This window comes from Megalobrama amblycephala, linkage group LG9 (assembly GCF_018812025.1).
Source record: "Megalobrama amblycephala isolate DHTTF-2021 linkage group LG9, ASM1881202v1, whole genome shotgun sequence".
Taxonomy (NCBI): Eukaryota; Metazoa; Chordata; class Actinopteri; order Cypriniformes; family Xenocyprididae; genus Megalobrama; species Megalobrama amblycephala.
In genome coordinates this window covers 1,652,973-1,678,791 of record NC_063052.1, presented here as the reverse complement: position 1 = coordinate 1,678,791, position 25,819 = coordinate 1,652,973, and the positions used below count along the sequence as shown (strand labels likewise).

Sequence of the window (25,819 nt, the reverse complement as noted above, 5' to 3'; positions counted from 1 at the left end):
AGTTAGTCGCAAAACGTTAGCTTTATTCATCACACTTGAAATGAAAGGTCAAGTTGAGCATATTGCAATTTGGGATACAGTCTTTCACGCTATGTCTTGCTTTATAGTAGGTAAATTTGCATACTGAGCATGGTATACAGTAAATAGTATATACTGTAGAAATAGTATGGTATCCTTTAGCAATCTGTGGCACTCAGCTGATTGTCAATGAATTTTTCTGCAAAATAACGTAGATCTGATAAATGTCAAACTTTGCAGGAGCCCATGTTGACTGGACTGGAGTTAGATTTAATAATATGTATCAAATTTCCGTTTCAAATCAAATATCAAGGCAGAAACTCTCAGGAATGGAGGTTATATATTGTTCTTTGTCTCCACCTGCTGTTGAATGATCCCATTGCAATATGTCTGCACAGAAACAAAGGTTTTGATAAGCTGTTTGATTTTCTCTGTGTAGGTGATGTTTACATTAGTGTGGTGGATAGAGGGGGTCAAATAGAGGTCGAGATCACGCAGGCCCGAGGTCTGACCCCTAAACCTGGCTCAAAGACCATTCCAGGTAACCCACGATTAAACATGACTGTGCAGAATCATTTTATCCACATTACTTTTTAGGTAAGGCCACAGAACACTGTTTCATAGTGGGATGTTTCCTTTTCTATCAGCAACATATATAAAGGTTTATGTCCTGGAGAATGGAATGTGTCTCGCTAAGAAGAAAACCAAAGTGGTGAAGAAAACCCTGGATCCAACCTTCCAGCAATCCCTGATGTTCGACGAGACCCCTCAGGGGAAAGTGCTACAGGTAATACAAATCCAAATCACTCCAACTATCCTTCACAAACACATTCTTCAGAAAACAGCATACTAACTATATATATACCCATCAGGCATAACATTATGACCACCTTCCTAATATTGTGTCGGTCCCACTTTTGCTGCCAAAACAGCGCTGACCCATCAAAGCATGGACTCCACTAGACCCCTGAAGGTGTGCTGTGGTACCTGGCACCACGATGTTAGCAGCAGATCCTTTAAGTCCTGTAAGTTGCGAGGTGGGGCCTCCATGGATCGTCTTGTTTGTTCAGCACATCCCACAGATGCTCAGTTGGATTGAGATCTGGGAAATTTGGAGGCCAAGTCAACACCTCAAACTCGTTGTTGTACTCCTCAAACCATTCCTGAACCATTTTTGCTTTGTGGCAGGGTGCATTATCCTGGTGAAAGATGCCACAGACACCAGGGAATACAGTTTCCATAAAGGGGTGTACATGGTCTGCAACAATGCTTAGGTAGGTGGTACATGTCAAAGTAACATCCACGTGGATTGCAGGACCCAAGGTTTCCCAGCAGAACATTGTCTAAAGCATCACACACTGCCTCTGCCGGCTTGCCTTCTTCCCATAGTGCATCCTGGTGCCATGTGTTCCTTCCTTGGACCACTTTTGATAGATTCTGACCACTGTAGAATGGGAACACCCCACAAGAGCTGCCATTTTGGAGATGCTCTGACCCAGTTGTCTAGCCATGACAATTTGGCCATTGTCAAACTCACTCATATCTTTCGCTTGCCCATTTTTCCTGCTTCTAACACATCGACTTTGAGGACAAAATGTTCATTTGCTGCCTAATATATTCCACCCACTAACAGATGATAAAGAGATAATCAGTGTTATTCACTTCTCCTGTCAATGGTCATAATGTTATGCCTGATCTGTGGCAAAAAGTACATTAAGACATTCACATTTTTAAGTGTCTCCTAAGCATCCAGAGCTACACCAAGTGCATATGTCATATTTGGGGTCGCTGCATATTAAACGTGTCCATTTAACCTGACCAGGTGATCGTGTGGGGTGATTACGGCCGCATGGACAGCAAGTGTTTCATGGGAATGGCTCAGATCCTCCTGGATGATCTCGATCTGTCGTCAATGGTGGGCGGCTGGTACAAGCTCTTCCCCACCTCCTCTCTGGCGGACCCCAGCATCGGCCCTCTGACACGCCGACTCTCCCAGTCCTCACTCGAGAGCGCCACCAGCCCCTCGTGCACCTAGACACATCCACGTCTCCGTCTAAATATGCCTGTGTTCTCTATCTCTACGTGTGTATCTTCATTCAGTATACCCCGCCACGACCCCAAAAGCATGAACACACACAGCCAACTCGCCCGGGGCTGGAATGCTCCTCTTTACTGATACAGATATTAAGAGTTGGATACAAATCAGGCATGACACATTTAACACATACACCCTCACAGATGGATATGGGTGTAACCAGCAACATGCGGTTGTATGGGCGTCCGGAATCGGTCATGGCTAGTTACATGCAGATCCATTGTTTGCAGGTCAATCAATAGGGGCATTTAATAAATCTGCTGAGAAATGTTCCTGACAATGTAGCATTTGTGTTGACGTCATGTCACACGGGAAGCAGAATGGGTTCTACTCGCTGTTCCAGACCCTCAAGGGTCAATCATTTCTCTATGCCAAACCCGAAGTTTTATTTTTTAAAAACCAAAGCAATTCTTATTATCTGTAGTGTTATATTATAGAGTATGGATATGTAGCAGAGTCAATGACTTAGATGAGATGCAAAAAAACAAAGACGTGTTAGAAAAACTCACTAGACTACATACACTATTAAACTTTTAAAGGGCAGGGCTTTACTCCACAGGTCAGGTTATTTATTAGAAATGCACACGATTCCTGTCGCATAAAGTAGCGTATTCTTTTTTTTTCTTTTTCGGAGAGCTCAATAAATAAATATATAGATCGATATTTGTGTTTATGTATTAATCGACTGCATTCTGCACGTTAACTCGCAACCCTTGTTGAGCAAAATATGTAAAGTGCTATTTTAAGCTTGCCTTTAAAATTATGTAGACTTATAGATGGTAGGTTATTTATTTTGCTAATGTTTTAATCTCACTTTTTGTCTGAACAACACAATCTGCACCGAGCTGCAGACATAGTCAGAGGGAATCGAACCCTCTGAAGGAGAACCAACTGTCCTGTTAAACCAGCAACCCTCATACACAGCTGCTGCATTGTGGGATATGCCGAACGTCGTCCGCAGGCAAGCAAGAAAACTTTTCTTGTAGCGAGTAGCGAAGATTTCTGGGAAGCTGGAGCCGCATTATACTTTACCGCCTCAAGTAGTTTTGGGTTTCTTTCTACCAGCATATGGATCTGAACTGTTAAAGGTCTTTTCCATTTCCTGTTAAACTCAGGAGGTCACGCTGAACAAAAACCACATACACGTCAATATGAGGACTGGTGATGGAGTCGCTCGCTCAACAGGATTTTGAAGCCCAGAACAAATGGTATTCTGTAAACTCCTGGACACTTTTCTTTTTGTCTTTGAACTTTGCCATTGTGACTATTCCTGTCCAATCAGCAGTCTTCTTTAGCTTCGACTCTGAAGCTGAGTGGCTTTAGATGGCTTCTTCAGTCAGTCTTTGGTGTTACGGAAACTCGTGGAAAGAAAGCAGCACTGTAGGTAAAATACAAAGTGTTCATCCCACTCCTGTCAACCTCCTCTGCACATCTAGATTTGTTTTCATAGTTCTTCTGAATATATCAGATTGGAAGAAGGTACCTTACATATCGTAGGATCTCTGTACCAGTTCATCACATTCAGTTTTTCAGTCACATCATCTGCAGAGATGATGGTAACACATATAATATGATTCACATGTGACAGTATCAATAAGAACCAGAATATTATTCATTTCTAAGTTCCCATATGGATCATTAGCCAAATCATTAAAGGATTAGTTCACTTTTAAATACACTTTTCCTGATAATTTACTCACCCCCATGTCATCCAAGATGTCCATGTCTTTCTTTCTTCAGTCAAAAAGAAATTAAAGTTTTTGATGAAAACATTCCAGGATTATTCTCCTCATAGTAGGCTTCAATGGGCACCAAACAGTTGAAGGTCATAATTAGTTTCACTGCAGCTTCAAATTGTTCAACACGATCCCAGATGAGAAATAAGGGTCTTATCTAGTGAAACCATCGCTCATTTTCTGAAAGAAATTGAAAATTATATAAGTTTTAACCAGAAATGCTCATCTTGAACTAGCTCTCTTCTTCTTCACCTCTATTAGCATTCCAGCAGTGTAGACGCTGCTAAGTGTATTACTGCCCTCCACAGGCCAAAGTTTGAACTAATTTTTATATGCAATATGCTAGTTCAATAGTATATAACAATTAGTTCAGACTTTGGCCTGTGGAGGGCAGTATTATGCTTAGCAGCGTCTACACTGCTGGAATTCTAATAGAGGTGAGAAGAAGAAGAGAGCTAGTTCAGATGAGCATTTCTGGTTAAAATATAATTTTATATAATTATATTTATATAATTTTCAAATTTTTTTCAGAAAATGAGCGATGGTTTCACTAGATAAGACCCTTATTTCTCATCTGGGATTGTGTTGAACAATTTGAAGCTGCACTGAAACTGTCATTTTGACCTTCAACTGTTTGGTGCCTATTGAAGTCTACTTTAAGGAGAATAATCCTGGAATGTTTTCATCAAAAACCTTAATTTTTTTTCGACTGAAGAAAGAAAGACATGGACATCTTGGATGACATGGGGGTGAGTAAATTATCAGGAAAAGTTTATTTAAAAGTGAACTAATCCTTTAAAGACATTTGTATAATTCAGGCTATGTCTACATTAATCCAGATACATTTCAAAACGGCGTTTTCGTTTCAAAGCGCTCTCCGTCCACGCTAGCGTTTTCCAAAAGTTTCTCTAAATTTCGCTAAATTCACCTTGCTGCGCATGCGTAAAACCTCATAAAAGCTCACTGAGATGATACAGACATAAAAAAGTCCTCATGCTATTCTTCTGGCAGGATTTTTATTCAGCAAAATATTTTATTTGGCAAAATATTTCGCCATTCACTGATGCAGTCAGGTCACACTCAGTCAACATTATGTTTGGTCTATAACGCAACTGCTCTCATGTTTTGCCGCAGGACCGCAATTGCGAGTAAAATTTCTGTCATCTTTGCAGGACTACAACATGAAGAGTATGCAAAGTAACATATCTTTAGCAACAGTGAATAGCACATAACTGGCACGATAGCGGTATAAAACATTCAATATGCGTCACATGAGTAAACACTTCAGTTTTTACAGTCCACACTATAACGTGAATACTCCATTTTCAAATTTATCCACTTGGGAAAGCGTTTTCAAAAAGCTCTGTTTTCGCAGGACAAAAACACGTGTGGATGGAAGGCCAAAACGGAGAGAAAAAGATGTGTTTTCAAACTAAAGCATATTAGTGTAGACAAGGCCTCAGTCTGTCCAAACTCTCATGTGTGATGGAACGCACAAACTCTAAATGTTGTTTGATTTTCATGGCTTGCATCATTATATGCATCTTAAAGATTTGCTTTTAAAGGCAGACTAAAACCGTTTCATCTGATTTATCATTTTTAATTGTTTGATGTATTTTAGTATTGTGTGTTGCTTTTCTATCTGCCAATGTCACTGCTACCTGATCAGGATGTACATCGCAAAATATTTGAACCATTTCCCTGGATGTTCATAAGAAAGTGTGCCTCGCATTCCATACTTTCAAAATCGTATTTTTCTTTCTTAATTGCTTTTAATATTCCTAGCCGTTCCATCCATGCACTTCACATGCACATGTTTCAATGCATTTGGGAAGATGTAGATACTATAAAACACTTCGTTACCATACATTCTTTATCACAATGAATGGTTTTCTCTGCGTAGAGAGATTTATCTTTAAATCTCTTTAAATCAAAGTTTGTCTTTAAAGGACATTTCAAATGCTTTCTCTGCTCATTTAGATGTATTTGCTTCACAATGAATCTTATTGTTTAATAATATTATTTTTACATGATTACAAAAAGTTCTGAACCACAAGACAAATGTTATGCACACTAAATATATTTGCATTTTAATTTTTTCTGTAAGGCCAAATGTATAAGTTGGACCAAAAAAAAGATTACTTCTGGGCAATGCAGTTATAAAGTGTAATAGTAAGAACAAAAACAGTGAATAAGGTTCCAACATCTGAAACTTTTTTACAATACTTGCTCTTTCTTATTATCATCTAAAACTGCGAATGTAGTACATTCAAGTTGAAACTATTTTATTCATGCCAGTCATGACTCATTTGACATTTTAGAATATTTTACTTTCTAGCCTGTTGTTCTTCAAGCTCAGAGGTTTTGCCTTTAAACATACAAAATGAGCGTCTGCTAATTCTCACATACATTTCTCGCTTCTTATGTATATGCACAAGTTTGATTGTGTTGCACCTTTCTATTTTCCACTAACAGACAAATGTCTGTACATTAAATTAGGTACTAACTAAAGATGAAATTGTTTTACTGTACTGAAAACAAATTGTATTTGCAGCTGAATGTTTGTCCTTGGTAAACACTATGAAATGACTATTAGATATTGATATTTTTTCTATGTGATTTTATGTACATCGGAATATGGGATTATATGTGTCCCTTTACTGTACAATGAAGTAGTTACAAAATCTTGCATTTTTGCAAAATGAAAAGAGTCTGAATGCATGAATATTTGTACTGTACTGCTCTATTTTTTCAGGTGTAGTGGATGGATGTAGTTTGTTGCAATCCATAGCTAAACCAAATGCAACATTGACAAAAAAAATCTAGATTTGCCGCTTCCAGATTTCTGCGGTTTGGATGCGTTTCGATATTTTAACAAGGAATGAGAATGATCAGATCTGTTCTGTTCTGACAGTATTCAGATACAGCTATCAAATGCTTCTGTGGTGTGTTGATAATCTGTAAATACAAATCTTTGGGTATGATGTTGTAACTTCTGAAAGTCAATAGCATCTGGTTTGTTTAAACGCTCGGTTTTGAATCAGGCTACTTGATGCTTTTATATGAGAGATCACTTCATGCTTTTCAATTCATACATGGCAAAGACCGAAGAGGGTTTTTTTTTTTTTTTTTGGCATGCACGCATGTTTGAGTGTAAGTAAGTGACACCAGTCTGACTGGGGAATGATCTTAATACACTGAATCCAGATCAACACAAATGCGATGTTATGAGGTATTCTGTGTGAGCCAAAAATCATAGCCAATACAGTTGCAGGTCTATTTGGTATTCATGCTTATTTGCATTCAGAAATGGACAATAGATTGTAAAACTGAGAATGATGTGTGACTTTTGAAAATGTATTTTATGAGATGTTGCTTCCAACACGATCACATGAGAATGCGTATCAATAGTACGTAATAGTACGTATCAATAGTAGAATGCGTATCCCCCCCCCCCCCCACCCATCCTACCCAAAAGCGTATCATATACACGCCATAAAGTGCGTATCATATGCACGCGAAAAACCGCGTACCATAAGCACGCCAAAACCCATTTTGGCGTATATATTCTACGAGATTACAAACTCGTACTATTGATACGCATTTTCGTGTGATCGGGCTCGTTGCTTCGCCAGGTACTGTATGATATATATATATATATAAAATGATATACATGTTGAGAGATTGCTTTAATTTCAAATAGGAATGCAATCTCCCTTTACAACTATCTGGGCCATTTAAAACTCTTGTGAAGTCTTTTAATGAAACCATACTGTTTTTGTTTGTTTGTTAACAAATACAAGAAATATTGAGGCGATATTTATTTTATTTTTGTAAAATTCATTATTTTAAAGAGTGGTCTGTTGGATAAAGGCGATGGCTTGTTTATTGCCTTACTTGTGAAATATTATTATAAGGCTTAAATGTGTTACTGAAAGCCTTGAGTGTTTTGCTTCGATATGATTATACTAAAGTATCTCTAACTTGATTGTACATATTTCATTTTATTGTATTACAGGTTTTATTTGTTTCACAGTGTCTGAATGACAGTAAATGACACATTTCCCGGTTTGTGTTGATGTTTAAAGGCTTACATGAGCACATGGGGCCTCATTTATAAAATGTTGTGTTGAAACCATCCTACATTTGATCTTACGATCATTTCGCAAATGTGCGTACATGTGATTCAGAGAATGAATGTACGCACAAAAAAGGTGCATACATCTCTCTTCCAGATGTTAAATTTAAAAATCGCAAATAACCTTGAAATTGTGCGCTGCCTATAATTAATGTCATTAACATATAAAAGAGCACCAGTCAACATCCAAATCCTTTACTTGAGAATGGTGCTAAAGCATTTTTCCAGGTCAAAGACTGTTTTTATAAATATGAATGTTGGTGTGAAGTTCAGTTTATAAATGAGGCCCCTGGTATCTAATGCAATCTGTTTACAATCACAATTGATTTGAGTATTCGGCTTTTTGAAAACGTAAGATTGATATTAGATATCAGTTATAACATTCAGTGCATGTCTGTTTTTAGTCATTTACTTTTGAGATTTGTAAAATGATATGGAGAAAGGCAGCATTGCATTTTTTGTAACGTTTTTTTTTTTTAAAGAGCCAAGAAAAATTGTCTCTAAAACATTGAATTAAATATATATATATGTATTATTTAATCGATATTATATGATTACAACCTTGAATTTATTGTACTCTTGGGTCAGACTTAAAAAACTGTCATTGGCAATTTATTTATTTTACAAATGCAAAGATGGTCATTTGTAGTCTGTTTTCTCATTCATGTAGCAAAGCTGTTAGCAGCTCTTTTGTTGTTGCCATAAATCAGCCATTCATATTATTCATGGCAGTGTTAACAGCACAAGACACTGTTGAGACAGGCTCACCTTCACAGAGAGATGTTTTCAACTTTCATGAGAAATGTAGCTACTTTGAAATCCACGCCCAGTTGCATCCATACATCTATCCTATATTTAACCCACTCGGTTTAAGTCTTGCACTTAGGAGAGCACGATCAAAGATTTATCAGAGACGGGGTAGCCCCTCAAAACTTTTAGAAAATTATATGAGCTGACAGTGCACTGCTGTTTAGGAATAACAGAATGGTAAAGAGCTGTGGGGAAGCTGTAATTTTATACTTGTGCTTTGTAAATGTTTTCTATGTGCAGTATTTGATAATGTAAAACTGGTATTTTTGTGGTTTGTACGCTGCAGAATTGATTATTTAAGGTGCACGCAGTTTTGTAAGAAAAGGACGGGAAACTTTGAAAAAAAATCATTTTGACTGAAGCCTGTATCTGCATGCATATGGACTGCTGGAAGCTGGAGGTCAATAAATTTTATTTGAATCATCCCTTTTTTCGTGTCTGAATGGAAATCTTTATGATTGACTTTCAATATTATCTATCTAGAGGCATACTACTTGGCAATAATAAAAAAAAAAAAAAGTCTCCCACACTAGATATTTCCCAACATATACTTGCAGGCTACATTTTAAAAACACTCGGTCATTTTATTTGGCAATGGAGAAGCTGGCAGATGTTTTCAGCAATGCAAAGTAAATCAGTAAGATGTATAGGAATATGTACACTAAGAAAGTTAAGTGTATTTTAAGTGCAGTTTTACATGTAGGCCCAGCTCAAAGCATTTAAAGTGAAATGTCTAAAGCTCTCGCGTGCCGTACAATAGGACAGTTCAGAAACTGAACGCAACCTCTTGGATGGTCCACTAGGGGGACTGCATCCATCATTCATTTGGCCCAAACTGTAAGTAGGAAAACAAAAGTGTGAATATGATCCACTGAAATTGACATATGCAGTTTGATTGGGCCAATCCTGTGTCTTCCTCTGGCACGCCAAACCACGGTCTCCATTTGCTCTGCCCAGAAACTTGTTTTCAATGTTCCTGGTTGCACAATCATGTAGGCCTACGGGTCTGTGCCTCACGGAGGTGCTGCTTTCTCGCTGCAAAAGTGACTCAATGGAAAACGGGCTGGTAAACTTCTTCTCGGCCTCAGGGCGTTTGTAGGTTGTATTGTTTTCCATCGCATTATTTGCAGAGAGAATTTCAATCTTTCCATAAAGGTCAGGGAAAACGTCACTCAAACCACGGAAGTGTCGTCGCAGTATCTTTGGGGTGATTTTACTATCATCCACCTTCCAAAAGTTGCGTTTTACATTTGGGCACTCTGGGTTTATAGGCACCTGTAAATTTGAAGTGTAAACATCTCTTAAAATCCAGTAATAACAACATTAACAACAATAAAAAGAAGAAGAAAAGGAAGAAATACCTACCTTTACAAAACAGTTGTTTGATGATAAACAGACTCTGATATTATTCTCAAGGCCTTTTCTATCACCATCCACAAAATTCGTCACCGCATTCATTAACTGATGGGGGAAAAAAGGTTAAAATCAAATAAAAACATTGTATAATACATATGTCTGATTTATCTTTTTTTAAATAAAGCAATTCAGGAAAGTGACTTACTGGTTTTAAAGTGAAATATGATAATGATAATAATAATAATAATAATAATAATAAAAAAATACAACAATATTCAATGTGTTTACACTTAATCAGAAAATGAACTCAGGACACAACAGCCTTTATTCACAGCAGCGCCATCTTTGATTTTTAACGGAAATGAATGGAAGTCTGTGATGGATGTTCTGTTATTTAATGTGTTTTTGATTGTTCTGCTGACGAAACACTGCAAAATATCTTTCCAAGAAATTTCTGTAGACAAAAACTCCAGGCAACAGGAGCTATGGAAAATTATAAGTGATCCAAGAGCTTTTTACAGTGGATGTCATTGAGTGCCTCACAGCCTCGCTTTCATATCTGTCATGTCGCTGCTCTGAATAAGGCCTATTCTTCCGCGCCAAGCCTACTGCAGTTCGCGGTTGGCAAGCAACGCCGCAAAATATGTCCAATCAGAACTTAGCGCCAAAATGATCCGTTTTAAAGTGCGCGCTGTGGTAATAAGTTACAACTTACCTCGTGAAACGTTAATCTTTTCTCAGGTGCGTTTTGAATGACATAAGCGATCAGACCCAGGTAGGTCATTTTCTGTTTGGAGTATCTCTTGTATTTTCTTCTGACCAGCATGTCTGCGCGCTCTCGCTGCATCTCTGAGAACATCTGAAGTGAGCTCTAGTGATGATGAGTGTCTGTCGTGGAGTTTGTCGGCCTATATATGAAGCACGTCGGCTATGTAGATGTAGATGGGCATTCCTCATTAATGTCTCTTTTACATAATTGACGGAGGTGTTAATTCGTGGGCGGACATGCCTGGACCAACACAGTCAATTGGCTACAAATGTTATTATTAATATTGTAAGTTAGCATGTAGCCTACAAGCCTAAAATGAAGAGTTTGAAAATATAAAGAAATATTTGTCTAACATAAACTCAGATTTACTAACATAATCTTAATAATCAAACAAATATTTGATTAAATAATTATGTTATGTCGGGAGAGTTGCAACTTTTTACATTTCCTTCAGTTTCTCAGAGACAGTTTGTATTGGTAGGCCAAAATTTTACTTGGCTACATTAAACCTACATCTGTCATCTACCCACCCACACTGCTGTTACATGTGTATGATCATATGATCATATACATGCAATTTTTGCTTGAATAGACATTTGCAACAGTCCACGGGGCAGTTGCAAGCAAAATTCATTAAAATGTAACAAATAGTTACATAAAGAATTATATAAACAAGTCTTTAACATAATTTTGCTGTTTATTTTATTTGTGCACAGACAGGCTCTTCAGTTAAGTTGGCTGTATAAAGACACAGACTAGCAAAAGGGAAAAAATATTCAAGTATCAACCATGTTTTGGTTAATTATTACAATACATTTGAACTACAACATATTTTTTAATCAAAATCAAGAAACTGAATTTTTATAATACTTCTGTGAAACTGTGTGTACATGCGTACAGGTTTGGCAATATTTGTGAGGGCAAAATGTCCTCACTTAGTGAAACATTATGACAACTGAGGACATTTTGCTGGTCGCCAAAACATGTTTTTAAACATCTAGGGGTACCCAGTCCTGCTTCTGGAGGGCCACTGTAAGATTTTAGCTGCCTCCAACCCCAATTAATGACACCTGAACCAGCTAATCAAGGCCTTACTATTGAAAGGGGTTCTTTATTAATCAATAAAATTCATTATGATAAGGGACAGTTGTAGCCGCATGTTGTAACTGTCCCTACACTGACAGCCATGATAAAACTTGCTATACTTGACACATGCTAGTATCCCTGTTAGAAGCTAAGAAAACACTAATTAAAATGTCTTTACAGTGCTTCACACAAACAGTTTAGGACAGTATGACAAAAACTCAGATCATAAAAAAAAAAAAACGTTTTTAACTTGAAAAGTATTTTTTTGCTGAAGTACCTGCTTTCTTCCAGGTAGGACTTGGAAGAGGGGCTAAATGAGCATGTGTAATATATCATATCATCTATACTGTATCTTATTCCTGATTGGAGGAATAAGCCATGTTGCAACTGCCCCTTGTTGCAACCGTCCCCACTCTCCCTAATCATTTTTAGATTAAATAAATGTAAAAACAAACCTATCACAATTACAGTTCTTGCTGTGATGGGACTGATTGTAGTATTATGGCTATATACAGTAAATGTATGTTTTCACGCAGCCCTGTTACCATTTCAAGATTTATACATATAGCACCTTTCTGAAACTCAAGGTCTTTTACAAGGAGAAATAATGATGTAGACCAAAAGTTACTTTGTAGCATAATCAAACCAATTGATTCAATCTGGTTTAAAACTGTGAATTCCCAACATTCCAATGTTTATTGTCATGAGACAATAATTCACACGTGTGACATTCATGTGCAAATGAAATAGGCTACTTCATAAGTGATAATGAGTCAATTTAACTGACTTTGTGACAACTTCTTTAAATGATAAGTGCAAGTTATACAAATAAACAGATGATACAATAAATGTTTTCTTAATTTATGTATCAATATTTATTCTTTGTTTAATAAGATTATCTTCTTAGGTAGAACATGTTCTCTTGGTTTCACAGACAAGGCTTAAGCCTATGTCCAGACTAAAATGCAAGCAACTTAAATGCCTTAATTGAACCAAGGTCTAATTCTGGCTTAATGTAAGCCCTGTCTGTGAAACCGGGCCTAAGATATTTATTAAATTTATATACTTGCATCTGTCTTGTAAAACAGAAAACTCTATGATGTACAGGTCTGTTTAGTTATATTCAGTGTAAAAGTCTTTCACATATAGCCCTGATGTGCTGTAACTCTAAATAGATGCTTATATGCTAACAAGAAAACGTGTCATTTGGCACAAAGAAAAGCTAAGATTTCTGGGAAATATATATGCTGGAACCACACTTTTTTTACTTCAAATAGTTTTGGGTTTCTTTCAACAAGTATCCAAACTTTTGAAGGCCTTTACTGTTTCATGAGCAAACTATACAGTACACTTTAAAAAAAAAAGGTTCAGGGTTCTATGGAACCAGAGTTGACACAGTGTTAAAAAACCTTTATGCAAAAAAGTTTCTATATAAGGAGAAAAGTCTTAAAGTCTTGTTGTTTATGTCTTTATTTTAATATGATTTAAGACAAACCATGTGCAAATTCATGTCAACATGATCTAGCTAGCCTCTGTTTTGTTTGACAACACTTCGAACGTCAACAGGAAGTTACTCCACCCAGGATCACTTAGAGCACCTTTAAGACATGAAGAATTTTTTTTCACAGGAAAAAACATTTAAATATCATTTAAATATAATTTTTGTGATCAAAGATGAGCTTTAAGTGATAAAATTATTGACTACAGGGGGACTTTAAATGATTGTAACGTTGTAATGCTTCATGTTTTTTTTTTCTTCTATAAAGTATGATTACAAGCTGCTTAATTCATAAAATCTGAATTAAAACTAAAAAAAAAAAAACCCTTAAAGGTTATAGTATATGAAGTTTCTTCTAAAAGTGTAGAAAAAAAAAATGGGGTTCTATAATGTCAGCTCCTATGTTACACCTGACCACTCCTATAGTAGAATAGTCTCTCTTTAAGTTGACAGGTGTAACCAATTATTAATAGCTACAGTGTGCAATTCAATCTGAACAAAGTAAAATGCATAATTGCAAGATTTTTTCCAAATGTCACATTGAACTGATATCATACAGCTCTTTAATTGATGAGCAATATGTTCTCATTTCAAAGCTTTAAGTGTTTTAGTTTCTGATACAGTCTGTCCTCAGCTTATAATTCAAGCAGGTGCATAAAACGATGTTCAACATACACAGCAAACAACCTAAGCATGTGTACACATTAATTTTGCTCTGCCTGTTTGACTATTAAAATGTCTTACTCTGAAGAATACTTCAGCATATTTTGATTTCTTGTAGTAAACTTTTTTTAGTCTAATGTTTCAGGACCTAAAAGGAGATTTATCCTGGAACAGGTCCTATTGGAAAAAATTATAGTCACCTGGTTGACCACATGGGATATTTCCCAAAAGATACCCGGTTAGATACACACTATCACTTTATTTGGCAAAAAAGAAAGTTGTCAAACATTTGACAGCATAGACTACACCACTAAAGATGTTTAATGTGTATATAAATGTTAAGTGTCTCATGTAGGCCCAGCTCAAATCATTTGAAGTGAAATATTTGAAGTTCTCGCGTGCTGTACAATAGGACAGTTCAGAAACTGAGTGCATCCTCTTGGATGGTCCACTAGGGGGACTGCATCCATGATTCATTTGGCCCAAACTGCAAGTAGGAAAACAAAAGTGTGAATATGATCCACTGAAATTGGCATATGCCGTTTGATTTGTCTTCCTCTTGCACGCACGGTCTTCTTTTGCTTGGCCCATGAACTCCTTTTCAAAGTTCCTGGTTGCACAATGTACAGGTCTGTGCCTCACGGAGGTGTGCTGCAAATGTGACTCAATGGAAAACAGGCTGGTAAACTTCTTTACCAGCCCGTTTTCTTTACCAAAAGTCGTGATTTGCATTTGGGAACTCCGGATTTATAGGCACCTGTAAATACATGGAAAATGTTCTTAATAGAACGACAGCAGTAGTAGTAATTAGAGATGCACCGATGCACCTATCAGCCGATAAAAGCTATTATTATCACTATTGGCCATCGGTCGATTGTTTAAAAATGGCCAATGATCAGGGCCGATTATATCCTGTCAATCAAAAGGATGCTGAAAAACGTGTTCAGACTGCAACTCATACTGTGTGAAGAAAATCACTCTTGTATTGAATTTCTTCTTCTTGGCGGTTGGCAAACCAGCTTCTGTGTCGAATTTTAACACATTTAATGCAGTTTAAAAATTGTGACGCTAAGCAGGCTCCGTATTTCAAGCCAGGGTTGCCAGTTCTGCGTTTTTATTTTTTTCTACATCAAATGTTATTTGTAGCGCCTACCATCCAATAATCGCAAAAGGCTTTGTGCTTTGTTACTTCTGATAAGAATAAAAGTTTCAGTCTTCCAATTCTGTCCATTTTATCATGAAATTCAAACAATAAATGGCATTTTGACGCTCTTAAATGTGACGTGTGTCAGATCAATGCCTCAGTTCAGGCGGCAGCGCAAGTCTTTTCTTCCTCTTCAATACAAGGTACATCTCGAAAAACATGCATGAATATCAAAGGTATGTTGAAAGATATAGCCTAGTTTAACTTACCAGAATTTACCAGGTCTCATGTAACTTTATTTGTGCTTCAACCGTGGAAAGACGTCAATAAAACAGCTTGTGAACAATATGTCACATCATGACAAATTTACCTCAGGAAAGTTTTCCAAAGTTCACAGTTCCTTAGCTATCTATCTATCTATCTATCTATCTATCTATCTATCTATCTATCTATCTATCTATCTATCTATCTATCTATAAACACTAGAGAGGAGCTTATTTAGTGTTAATTGTGTTTGTGTAAATTTGCCATGAAGACAACAAGTGCTTATGAAAACTACCTTATGTGATACTAAGTTTTATACAAACATTTCAGTTTTTATTTGAGTGTAATTATTATATCTGAAAATAAACAGCAGCTGAATATAAAACTTCTGTTGTTAATTGTATCCTCTAATATTGTAGTGTACCAAATGAGAGGGTTCCCTGTATAGTTTGCAACATTATTTGGGAGAGATTTTTTTTCCTTAAGAAAAACTAAACTATCGGTATCGGCAGAGAAATTTAGTATCAGTGCACCTCTAGTAGTAATAATAATAATAAATAATAATTATTATTAATAATCGTAACTTTACAAAACAGTAGTGTGATGATAAACAGACTCTAATATTATTTTCAAGGCCTTTTCTTTCCCCATCCACAAATGTCATCAACACATTAATTAACGGTTTAAGAAATAAAAAAGAGCAGTAGAAGGCAACAATAAACATACAACAGAAACACTGTATTATTTCATTCTCATCTAATAAAGCAGTAGCCTAGCCACTAAAGTATGTGTTGTTGAGTCAGCATAACGCAGTCTCGAGTGGCTTAACCTTTTTAAAATGGCACCACGATCAATATGAGAAAAGAGCAGATTTAAACAAATAAATAAATAAATAAAAATCTGTCTATTTGTCTACCTATCTCGAAGGAAATTCTTTTGACTAGCTAATTGTAGGTCTGTTACAGTTGTCTCAGCACATTGATATCAAATCCAATTGTTAATAAATTCAACCAAAACAGAATTTAGCTCCAAAACGATCAGGTTATTGCACGCTTTATCAGCAGTAATCAATTAAAACGTACCTCATAAAACGTTAATCTTTTCTCAGGTGCGTTTTGAATGACATAAAAAAAAACAGAATTTAGCTCCAAAACGATCAGGTTATTGCACGCTTTATCAGCAGTAATCAATTAAAACGTACCTCATAAAACGTTAATCTTTTCTCAGGTGCGTTTTGAATGACATAAGCTATCAGACTCAGGTATGTCATTTTCTGTTTGGTGTATCTCTTGTATTTTCTTCTGACCAGCATGTCTGCACGCTCTCGCAGCATCTCTGAGATGGGCATTCCTAATTAAAGGTGCAATATGTAGAATTTTCTGTCCTCTAGAGGTCGCTAGAGACCTATTCAAAACAAAGGCATAGCTTGATGACGCCAAGTTTGAGTGCGGAATCTTGGGCATGTTGTCTTCACATCAGAGCCGGTGGAAAAGAATTGGGATAGGACTCGGGAAGAAATCATGCTCATGGATGCGATTATTAACATTACTGTAGTATGAAGCAGAGCAGGACCGAGTGTTGTGGGAGCTGAACGAGGCAGCTGGAGCGATTGCGCAACACACGCCGCGAGCAGCGGAAATTTTATTATGCCAAAGTCGCCGGCGCTGCTTTTCTGGTCATGAGTATGAGGTAACACAGCTCTGTTTATCATATGAGATACATTTGAGTGTGTTGAAAATGTTATAACGTTACTCTGTGTGTATAGTGTTTTTCTCTGAGGCATACTCGCAAAAAATCAAGAAAATTAGATTTAAACAATAAGACTAAATGTGTTGAGCTATATAGCAATGATTAGTTTTCTGTCTATAAATGTAACCAAACAGTTGTTCCCTTGTCTATTAAAACATGTAATATATTAAAGCATCTTTGGTGTTTCTACAAAATAAAAACCTCGGAAACCGAGGGTTAACGCGGGTATGACGCAAAGGACAGGCGACTCCTCACACACATTTGGGATAGTGTAAGTACTCAAGTGAACAAAATATATAACACTGGCCTAGTGGTTTTTGGATATTTTAATGCAAAATTCTTACATATTGCACCTTTAATGTCTCTTTTATTGGATAATTGATGGATGTGTTAACGTGGCCGGGCATCACAGTCCTATTAGCTGTATATGTTTAATATAGTAACTCTCTGTAAGTTTGAACAATGAGAATAAATGTAAAAATTATATACCAATAACAAATAGGCCACATTTATATCAAATAATTAGGTTAATAGGCCTAGAAGCCTATTATTTAAATAACTTGGTTTAAACAATCTAAAATGTAGCTATAATCTTTGGTCATTTTATTGAATAAATAGCCTAAGAAAGGGGTCCATTCTGATAAAAACACAACTTAAGGTAGGCTATTAATAAGGACGACAAGTTTTGCATAATCACAGAGCAATACAAGTTTTTCTGTCTTGCTAACAAAGCAGACCAATTTGATTCAATCTACGTATATCAAAACTTTGAATTCTCAACATTCCAGTGGTTTTAGTCTTGAAACATGAATTCACAACAGCATAATCTGGCTACTTTAATCAACGATTCGACCATATTCACTAACCGCAATAACGGCAGTTTTCTTTTATGTTTGGCTAGGCTACTTGTTGAAGTAGCCTAATATTGTGGGGAATGCATCTCAGACAAGACGTCTTGTTTATTCTTGTTTACAAAATGTTGTAGCGTTGTTTCCTCCTGCTATTTCGACGTTTTGATACGTCTTAATTATTCAAACTTTTAGATAAAACATCCTGTAAAACCACTAACATTGTATTTAATAAATTCATGAATAGCCTATTTAAAAAACAAGGACTCATGTGACAAAGATTTGAAATGCCGCTTTAGATTTTAACCTGGTTGGCGCTGTCGTCATGTGGCGGGTCATGACGCAGAATGAGATTGTGGGAGGACCGAATAAGCGAGAACGTGCTCGCTAGTTCAATTCATTTAACCGAATCGATTCCTTTGAACAATTTTATTAAGTCAGTTAGGCTACAGCAACCGATTCAAGATTCACTGAGAACCGCACTGATGCGTGTTAGGGAAATGAATCCCCACAAGTCGTATTGTGAGTGTCCCCTTATATAGTTTATTTATTTAAAATGTGGTAGGATAGTCATTTGGTGAGTATATGATATAGGCCAACAATGGCTATATCGTATTAATTGTGCAACATGCACAGGTTTAATGGCAACACGATTCTGATTAACAACAATCTAATAATAGCCTAAGTAATAGCTTAATAATTATTATAATTTTATTATGTAAGTTTATTTGCATAATATAGCCACACGCAGCTATTTTTTTTATATAAAATCATAGGCTTAATTAAATATTGCATATAATATAATTCAGATTGTCAAAAACTCACTTAGCCTAAGTCTTAAAATAAATTTAAAAAAAGCAAAATTTAGTGTAATGTCTAGACATGTCTGGATATTTGTCAAAATATTTTTTTCTTTAAAAGTATAAAGTTTTATACTTTCATTCATTTGATGAATCAAACGTTATCAAGGCTTGTAATGCTGCCTGAAGTCACGTGTTCTCGGAACGATCATGAATACGAGTTTCCTAGGTAAAAATTGTACATGAACGTCCTCCCATTTCGAAACTTGAATGCGATGAGTTAGTAAATCACGACTTCAAAAGTGGAAATTATCAAATTTCCGATAGCACGTGAAGGCAACATTAGAACTCAAGCAAATTCATGTGGGCGAACCATTTGGTTTTGCGAATCGGTTCGTCTGATTCATGAGAAAGAACGTGTTGAACAGAATCATTGGCTCGCGAATCGGACATCACTACGATCGCATGGCGAGGCTTGACTCACTCAGAGATTGTAGATTATTTGCTGGAACCTTTCGGTAAGTAGAATGAACGCACAGTCTTTTGCGATCTATCTTAATAAATGCGTATTAGATGTTCAAAACTGACGAAAATAGACTTGATGAGCGACCAGAGCGCCGTGTATGAAGAGCATTTAAGCGGATTGTGTGGCTGAGGGTGTTGCCCAAACCGGCTTTCTGTCGGAAATCATGGTTGGCAGAGTTATCACTGTAGTTTTTGGTTGTTTTTCTTGAAGTAGAGAAATTTTGCATAAAAAAGCTGTCTGTGGTGTTAATGTGCTTAACGTGCTGTTTTGTGGGATATGTCCAGACAAATGTCCAGGGGGACCAGCATAAACTAAACGTTACAGGATTTTAGTAAAATAACAAAGACTGTACACGGTTTTCGTTTTAAAATGAGGTTTTAATTTCATATTGTCAGTTTATAGGCCAGTTTCCACGGTTTTTAGGGCGACATCTTGTCATTTTTCTGTCCACGTCTCTGTGTCGTTAAAGCTCCAGATTGAAAGCTACTGTATGAAGTACTTCTGAGAAAAAAAAAAAATGGTCGTGTAACTTTTTATTCCATGATAAGAACCCTTAGGCATTTTAGCATTAGTGTCAATAGGAGAGTAACATGTCTTTCTATCCATACCATATGTATGGCCGCATCTGGTTAAAAACCTGAGTAATTCAGCCAGGTCACCCACATCACAGATTCATATTTTAGTCAGGATTTGTGCCAGTTACATAAGTCTTTTTGACTTTAGATGGATGCTGAACAAGGTAATTCCTTCTCTTATTGAGTGATGACATTTTGGTGGTATGCATTGCCATTGTACTTGTGTTCGGTAGACCCGGCATGATTAATAGCAGAAAGTAAGACACCCACCCAACAGGTCATTCACAATTCAAATGGATAAATCACATTTACAGAGGACTTTTTGAGTCATCTTACATGTTTGACTACTATGGTTGCACTTTTGCTACATTTTCATTTCAGGTATTTGTTGCCAATTGCTCTCTCACATGTTTTACCTTATGTCTGCTTAAAGACTGGAGGCAAAGCTGTTTTCTACAGAAGAAAATGTTTTGGCAGAGCAAATAAGCTATTTTCATCAGAAATGCATCACTTTTACGCTCAAAGCCCGTGGTATTTTTGTCTGCTTTGCACATTGTTTTTCATCCTCGTTGGCTTTCTTATGTGGTAAGAGAAAGACCAGCAAATTCTCAGGACCAAGAATTCTGCAGAGCTTTCCCCAAGAGGGTCCCGAGCCTCAAATAAATACTTCCACATGACCTTCAGTCCTTGTGCCAGAAAGAGCTGTTTCTGCACTCTCAGTGACGTACAGGATTCCTTGAGATGTCAGCCGACTGCTCTTTTTTGCTGTGTGGTTTCAGCTATATGGGGCTCCTCTTTTGTTCAATTCCTTGGGAATTTTACTTGCCCTCGGCTGTGGTCTATAAAACTTGATCGTGAGGTTGTAGGGTGCAAGGGAAATTTAGATCACATCTATCAAGCTGGATGACTATGACCAGGCACTAACATCTTGCATGAAAGAAAAATCACATGGAGCTCCTTCCTAAAGTGCCAGAGGTGGTGTTTGTCGATGGTAGGGGTCACAGAGCTCTTTAAACCTAATCGTATCCGAAAAATCTTTGTGTATTCTCTCTAGGTTTGGGACTTTGATAGTAACCAGCCCCTGCAGAATGAAAATGAATAAACATGCTCCTATCTCTGGCTTTGAAGTATGTGCCAAAGTTGATGAGTATCAGCCAGCACTTGACCCGAACCGGATACGGGTCATGCAATTATCTGTTTGATAAACAGTTGTTAGCCACACACATTGTGCCAGTGTGTATGCCAACTTGCACTTAGCCTCAGGTGATATAGGCTCTTTTATGTTTCAGATGTTCCTAATTTATGTGCTAATTAGATGCGGCTTGTGCATCTTTGTTTTGAGAATTTTAGTGCAGAACATTTAACGTGCATAATAATTACAAATAATCTTGAAATGCACGCATTCTTGTGCACAAGAACAGATGTGCATAGGCAAAAGACTCAGAAAATGACTACGATTGACAGGTTTCCTGGTTTAGTTGCTGACTCAAAGCTGAAGTGGGTTTGCTGGGCCAGGTGGTTTGTCTGTTGTTCATTTATGTGTGAGAACTCTCTTAGTTCAATGATGCATGTATTCTTGCAGGTGCACATGAGCGCAGCACACACAGATGTATTGAACTGTGGGTACATCCAATTTCGCACAAACAAATAACATCATGCAAATTAATCAAAAACACTCTCCAGCTGACTGGAACTTTATTCATCATGTCAAATGATGGGCTTCCATTGATTCCATTGTGAATTATTGGTCATCTGCCTATCCAGAAACAACCAGTTAGGAATTTTTGTACCAAATTGGAAGTAAATTTATTTTTGCAAATATTCCATAAACCGTTTCAAAGAACCTGTAATGGAAAATATAATTCAGGAAACTAGATGGTTTAAACATCATAAATGACCACATATTAGGGCAGGGTTCCTCAAATAAGGCTATTTCAGTCATGCAAGTACAGCTTTCTATCTCTTTGAATGGGGAAGCATTCTCCAAAGCTGTTCACCAAGCGTACGATTAAAGGTATGATAGGTGATTCTCTACAGAAACTTTTTTTGTTATACTGGTTGAAAGTCTCCTCATATCCTGATAGCAATCACTGTTAAACAGTTTACATGTATTTTTATATACATATATCGTTTGTGGGAGGTGTAGGACCATAAAATGTTCATCCAATTATTATATTCGGTCCAAATAAAATGAAGCAATGTCCTACCTGCCTCTCGGCGTATGTTTTTACGTACCCTTGCACACCCTGTTCGCGCAGACATCACGCGTCATCAGTGCGTTTCATGCTATGCTGGGTTTATACAGAAAGACCCCAGTCGCGAGCACCGTAAACAAACAGCAGATGGCAACCCTTGATGTTCTAACTGGAGCTGTTTAGCCAGACTCGGAATTATGCGTATCCATGTCAACATTATCAACGCCGAAATGAATCTGCAGCAGTCGGGTACAAGCGCTCTAAGTTGTTTACGTTTCTTATTATTGTAATGTTATGTGCTTTGAGACATGATGTAGTTTAATGCCGTCTCTTGTGACGCTTTGCCGAGAGCAGCGGTGTGTGTGTGTGCGTTCATGTGTTTTGGAGGAGGTGTGGCTTTAGACTGCGATTTATGCTTTCAATGCTAGCAGGCTAACGTTATCATTTCCCAGATCACCTACTGCACCTTTAAATCACCAATGAAATATGACAACAACTGTCTCATAAATTTTGTTTCTAAAAGCTCAAATCATATCAAAACACTGCATGTTTCAGGCTGGACCAGCCAATGCACATGTATAGTCATAAGCGCACATCTAGGAACACTGACTGCTTCTAAAGCAGCCGGAGCTTCTAAAGGCAGCTGCAGTGACGCAATGACTTTGGCTCTTTTATTTAGAAGGCGGGATATTGCGCACTGCACTTTTTCACATTCATAGTAATATGAGTGTACCATCTCTGTATATCAAAAGTCTTTGGTTTATCTCAAACCCTGATCAAGCTCACTTAACTGAAATTATCTAGCAACTCTGAAGACCCCGATTGGCTTGTTCCGGTCTGTTTGATTAGGGTTGGAACTAAACTCTGTGTATGTGTATGCACAGATGTGAAATTACAATGTGCATAAACCTAATTCAGTTTCTTCTAAGATAACCGTAAGAACCTCCCACGTCCTTTACGTAACAAACATCTTAAACTGTAAACTCTCAAACATGCAGCTGCCAACAACATTTCAGCTGTTGCCAAGTAAACATAACTTTGGTTTCGTTATCACAGCAGGGGAGTTATTAAGCCGTGCACTCCAGAGCTCCTACTGATGTGCTCTTAAAGTGTTTAGTGTTACTCTGACAACTCCTTGCCTACCTTAGTTGTGTTCTGTCCGCACAGAGAACTAGAACACTTTGTGACTTGTAATACTTGTCAGTGTTTCTCCCATGATCCTCTTCCCTAGGAAATTGGGTTTAGCAACAAACATGTTAAACAAAAACACACCCTCTTTTTTTTTTTTTTTGTTGCCTTTTTTAATAAATACTAGAATTCTATAAGATAATGTCATATTATAACTAGCCAGTAATTCGATTTATTTAGAGTCTTTTTTTCTCTTTATAACATTGCTAACTAGGGCTGCATGGTATATAGAGGGTATGCATTGATGTCACTTTCCCACCGGAACACGCCCCCTCACCCGGACTGACTGGCAAAAGAGCCTGCTGCATGACTGAATTTAATAGGGGAAACTGCGAAAACATGAGTAAAACAAACTGGACTCGATATAGTGTTCCTTGCAACTTACCAAAGATCCAGTGATCCATGGATATTGACATGCAGCCAGGAATCGTGTTTCCTGACATTTATATGTGCCTGATTTCGACTCCGAGGAAATACATAAAGCAAATTTGCCTGTGAGTGCTTTATATAAATACAATATAGGTAGGTCTAAATCCGGGTGATCTCTTATGTCAATGTTATATATATATCGTCCAGTGCTTCCCACAGGTTTGAAATATATTTGTGGTGGTAGCCGGGTGAAAAATCCTCCTATTACCCACGGCACAAAAATGGTCTACTACATGTGACAAACAAATAATGTGTGATTTTTAACATTATTTTATTTATTTTAATTACATAGCATACTATTACATTTAATTACATACTAATATTATGCATTGTTATGCATTGTAAATTATGCAAAATTACAGCATTTAAATGGTTATCCTTTTCCTATGTTCTCCTTGCTGTCATATAGTGTCTCTCTCAGTGAATGGGACACAGATTTTACTAGTAAAATTTATATAATGAATAATTTGTGTGTCAAATAATGTTCTTAGTCTTTTCTTCCTGTGGGGGAGACTACAATAATTTAATATGAATTAAATGGAAATCAAATTAAATACAATTTATTGTGTAACCAAAATACCAATAATGCCCAAAAGAAAAAGAAAAAACTTAGTGTGTGACTTTTAATTATAAACAAGCCCGAAATACACAGGTACTCTTTATTTTGAAATGTCTGTACTATTGCAGGCTGATCCTTCAGATTCTTACAACCGTATAAAACGTTTTATATAAAGGCCATAAAGTAGACTTTGTAATAATTCATTAACTTGAGTTCATTAGCAATCGCTTGGCATAAATCTGCACTTTTCATTGATCGAGAATCACTTTGAAGTAGGGCTGCACGATTAATCGCATGAGATTGTCATGCGTGTCTCGTCAGTAAAGCCGGTTCTGTGATTAGCGGTAAATGTCCATCACCTGCTTTCAAATGGAGCGGCACTTAATATACAGAGCCGTAGTTCGCGAACAAGCTACGCAATATCGCGTTCATAATCGAAGGCGATTCATCTGCGATTATGAACGCGATATTGCGTAGCTTGTCCGCGAACTACGGCTCTGTATATTAAGTGCCGCTCCATTTGAAAGCAGGTGATGGACATTTACCGCTAATCACAGAACCGGCTTTACTGACGAGACACGCATGACAATCTCATGCGATTAATCGTGCAGCCCTACTTTGAAGCAGTCTGAAGCGTTGTTGCGTGAGCTTGTAGAACGCGCAACAGTGCCCCCTTGTGACTTTGCAGCACCTGTGGGAATGTTAGCGGGAGTAAACAGTTCTGACGCACACATAACGAGCAGGTACGGAACGACTAGTTAATCGATCATGGATGGTTTCATTATCTTGGGCGGATATAAAAGTATAAGAGGATAAAAATAATAAAAGCAAAAATGTGTCTCCAATATACTTGGGCGGCCGTTATTATACCTGGGTGGCCCGCCCAAGTAAAGTCTATGTGTGGAAAGCACTATCGTCATATCATCCAGCCCTAAAACTTGTGTAGTTTTTGTCAGTGTTTATTTAAAAAAAACATCCAATTATGCAGAATATAAGATGGTAAATATCTAGTGAATGAGTTGTCAATACAAAACCTATACAACAATACCATAAATAGGGTATGATTTTTACCTCAAAATTCAACTTATTGACACAAAATGATAACTGCAAATCCACGATTCGTTGCCTGGAGTCCAGTTGTTTCTGTGAATTGCAGAGATCCATTTGCTTCTCTTTTTCTGTAGCTTTTGGCAGTCTGTAAAAATATACATCAGATTTCTTGCCAAATTTGTACAGTCAATCACAGAGCTCTTACCCATTTTAGCGGTATTCACGCTGAAAACCACTTAGTCTTTTTGCCCCTCAGTGGGCATAACCGCAGTCACTCCGGCTGACGTTGATGTCACTTGTATACCCTCTGTTGAACTTATTGT

The 25,819-nt window shown here is 37.1% G+C and overlaps 3 protein-coding genes across 3 annotated transcripts in view; 2 read left to right on the top strand and 1 right to left on the bottom strand.

The window, feature by feature from the left end:
* Positions 1-3,849, top strand: part of rims3 (regulating synaptic membrane exocytosis 3) — an 80,921-nt gene extending 77,072 nt beyond the window's left edge. The window contains exons 5-7 of the mRNA XM_048201134.1: positions 458-559; positions 666-805; positions 1,841-3,849. Of these exons, the coding sequence (XP_048057091.1) occupies positions 458-559; positions 666-805; positions 1,841-2,053 (455 nt within the window). The 3' untranslated portion in view covers positions 2,054-3,849. The remainder of the gene's footprint in view (positions 1-457; positions 560-665; positions 806-1,840) is intronic.
* A 5,343-nt stretch (positions 3,850-9,192) lies between these two features.
* Positions 9,193-11,140, bottom strand: LOC125274714 (forkhead activin signal transducer 3-like). The gene is made up of 3 exons (XM_048201131.1): positions 10,869-11,140; positions 10,163-10,258; positions 9,193-10,072 (listed from the first exon to the last, which is right to left on the bottom strand). Exons 1-3 carry the CDS (start codon positions 11,010-11,012, stop codon positions 9,491-9,493), a joined length of 822 nt encoding a protein of 273 aa, XP_048057088.1. The 5' UTR covers positions 11,013-11,140; the 3' UTR covers positions 9,193-9,490.
* Positions 11,141-19,341: 8,201 nt separating this feature from the next.
* Positions 19,342-25,819, top strand: part of ptp4a3a (protein tyrosine phosphatase 4A3a) — a 39,941-nt gene continuing 33,463 nt past the window's right edge. The window contains exon 1 of the mRNA XM_048201132.1: positions 19,342-19,492. The gene's annotated coding sequence lies outside the window, so the exon portion shown is untranslated. The remainder of the gene's footprint in view (positions 19,493-25,819) is intronic.

Excerpts from the sequence above, each read along its gene's own strand:
- LOC125274714 (XM_048201131.1), bottom strand. The coding sequence starts at position 11,012 with ATGTTCTCAGAGATGCAGCGAGAGCGCGCAGACATGCTGGTCAGAAGA. Across the intron at positions 10,259-10,868 it reads AAAGATTAACGTTTCACGAG|TTAATGAATGCGGTGACGAA; the intron begins GTAAGTTGTAAC and ends TTCCCCCATCAG. Across the intron at positions 10,073-10,162 it reads CAAACAACTGTTTTGTAAAG|GTGCCTATAAACCCAGAGTG; the intron begins GTAGGTATTTCT and ends TCAAATTTACAG.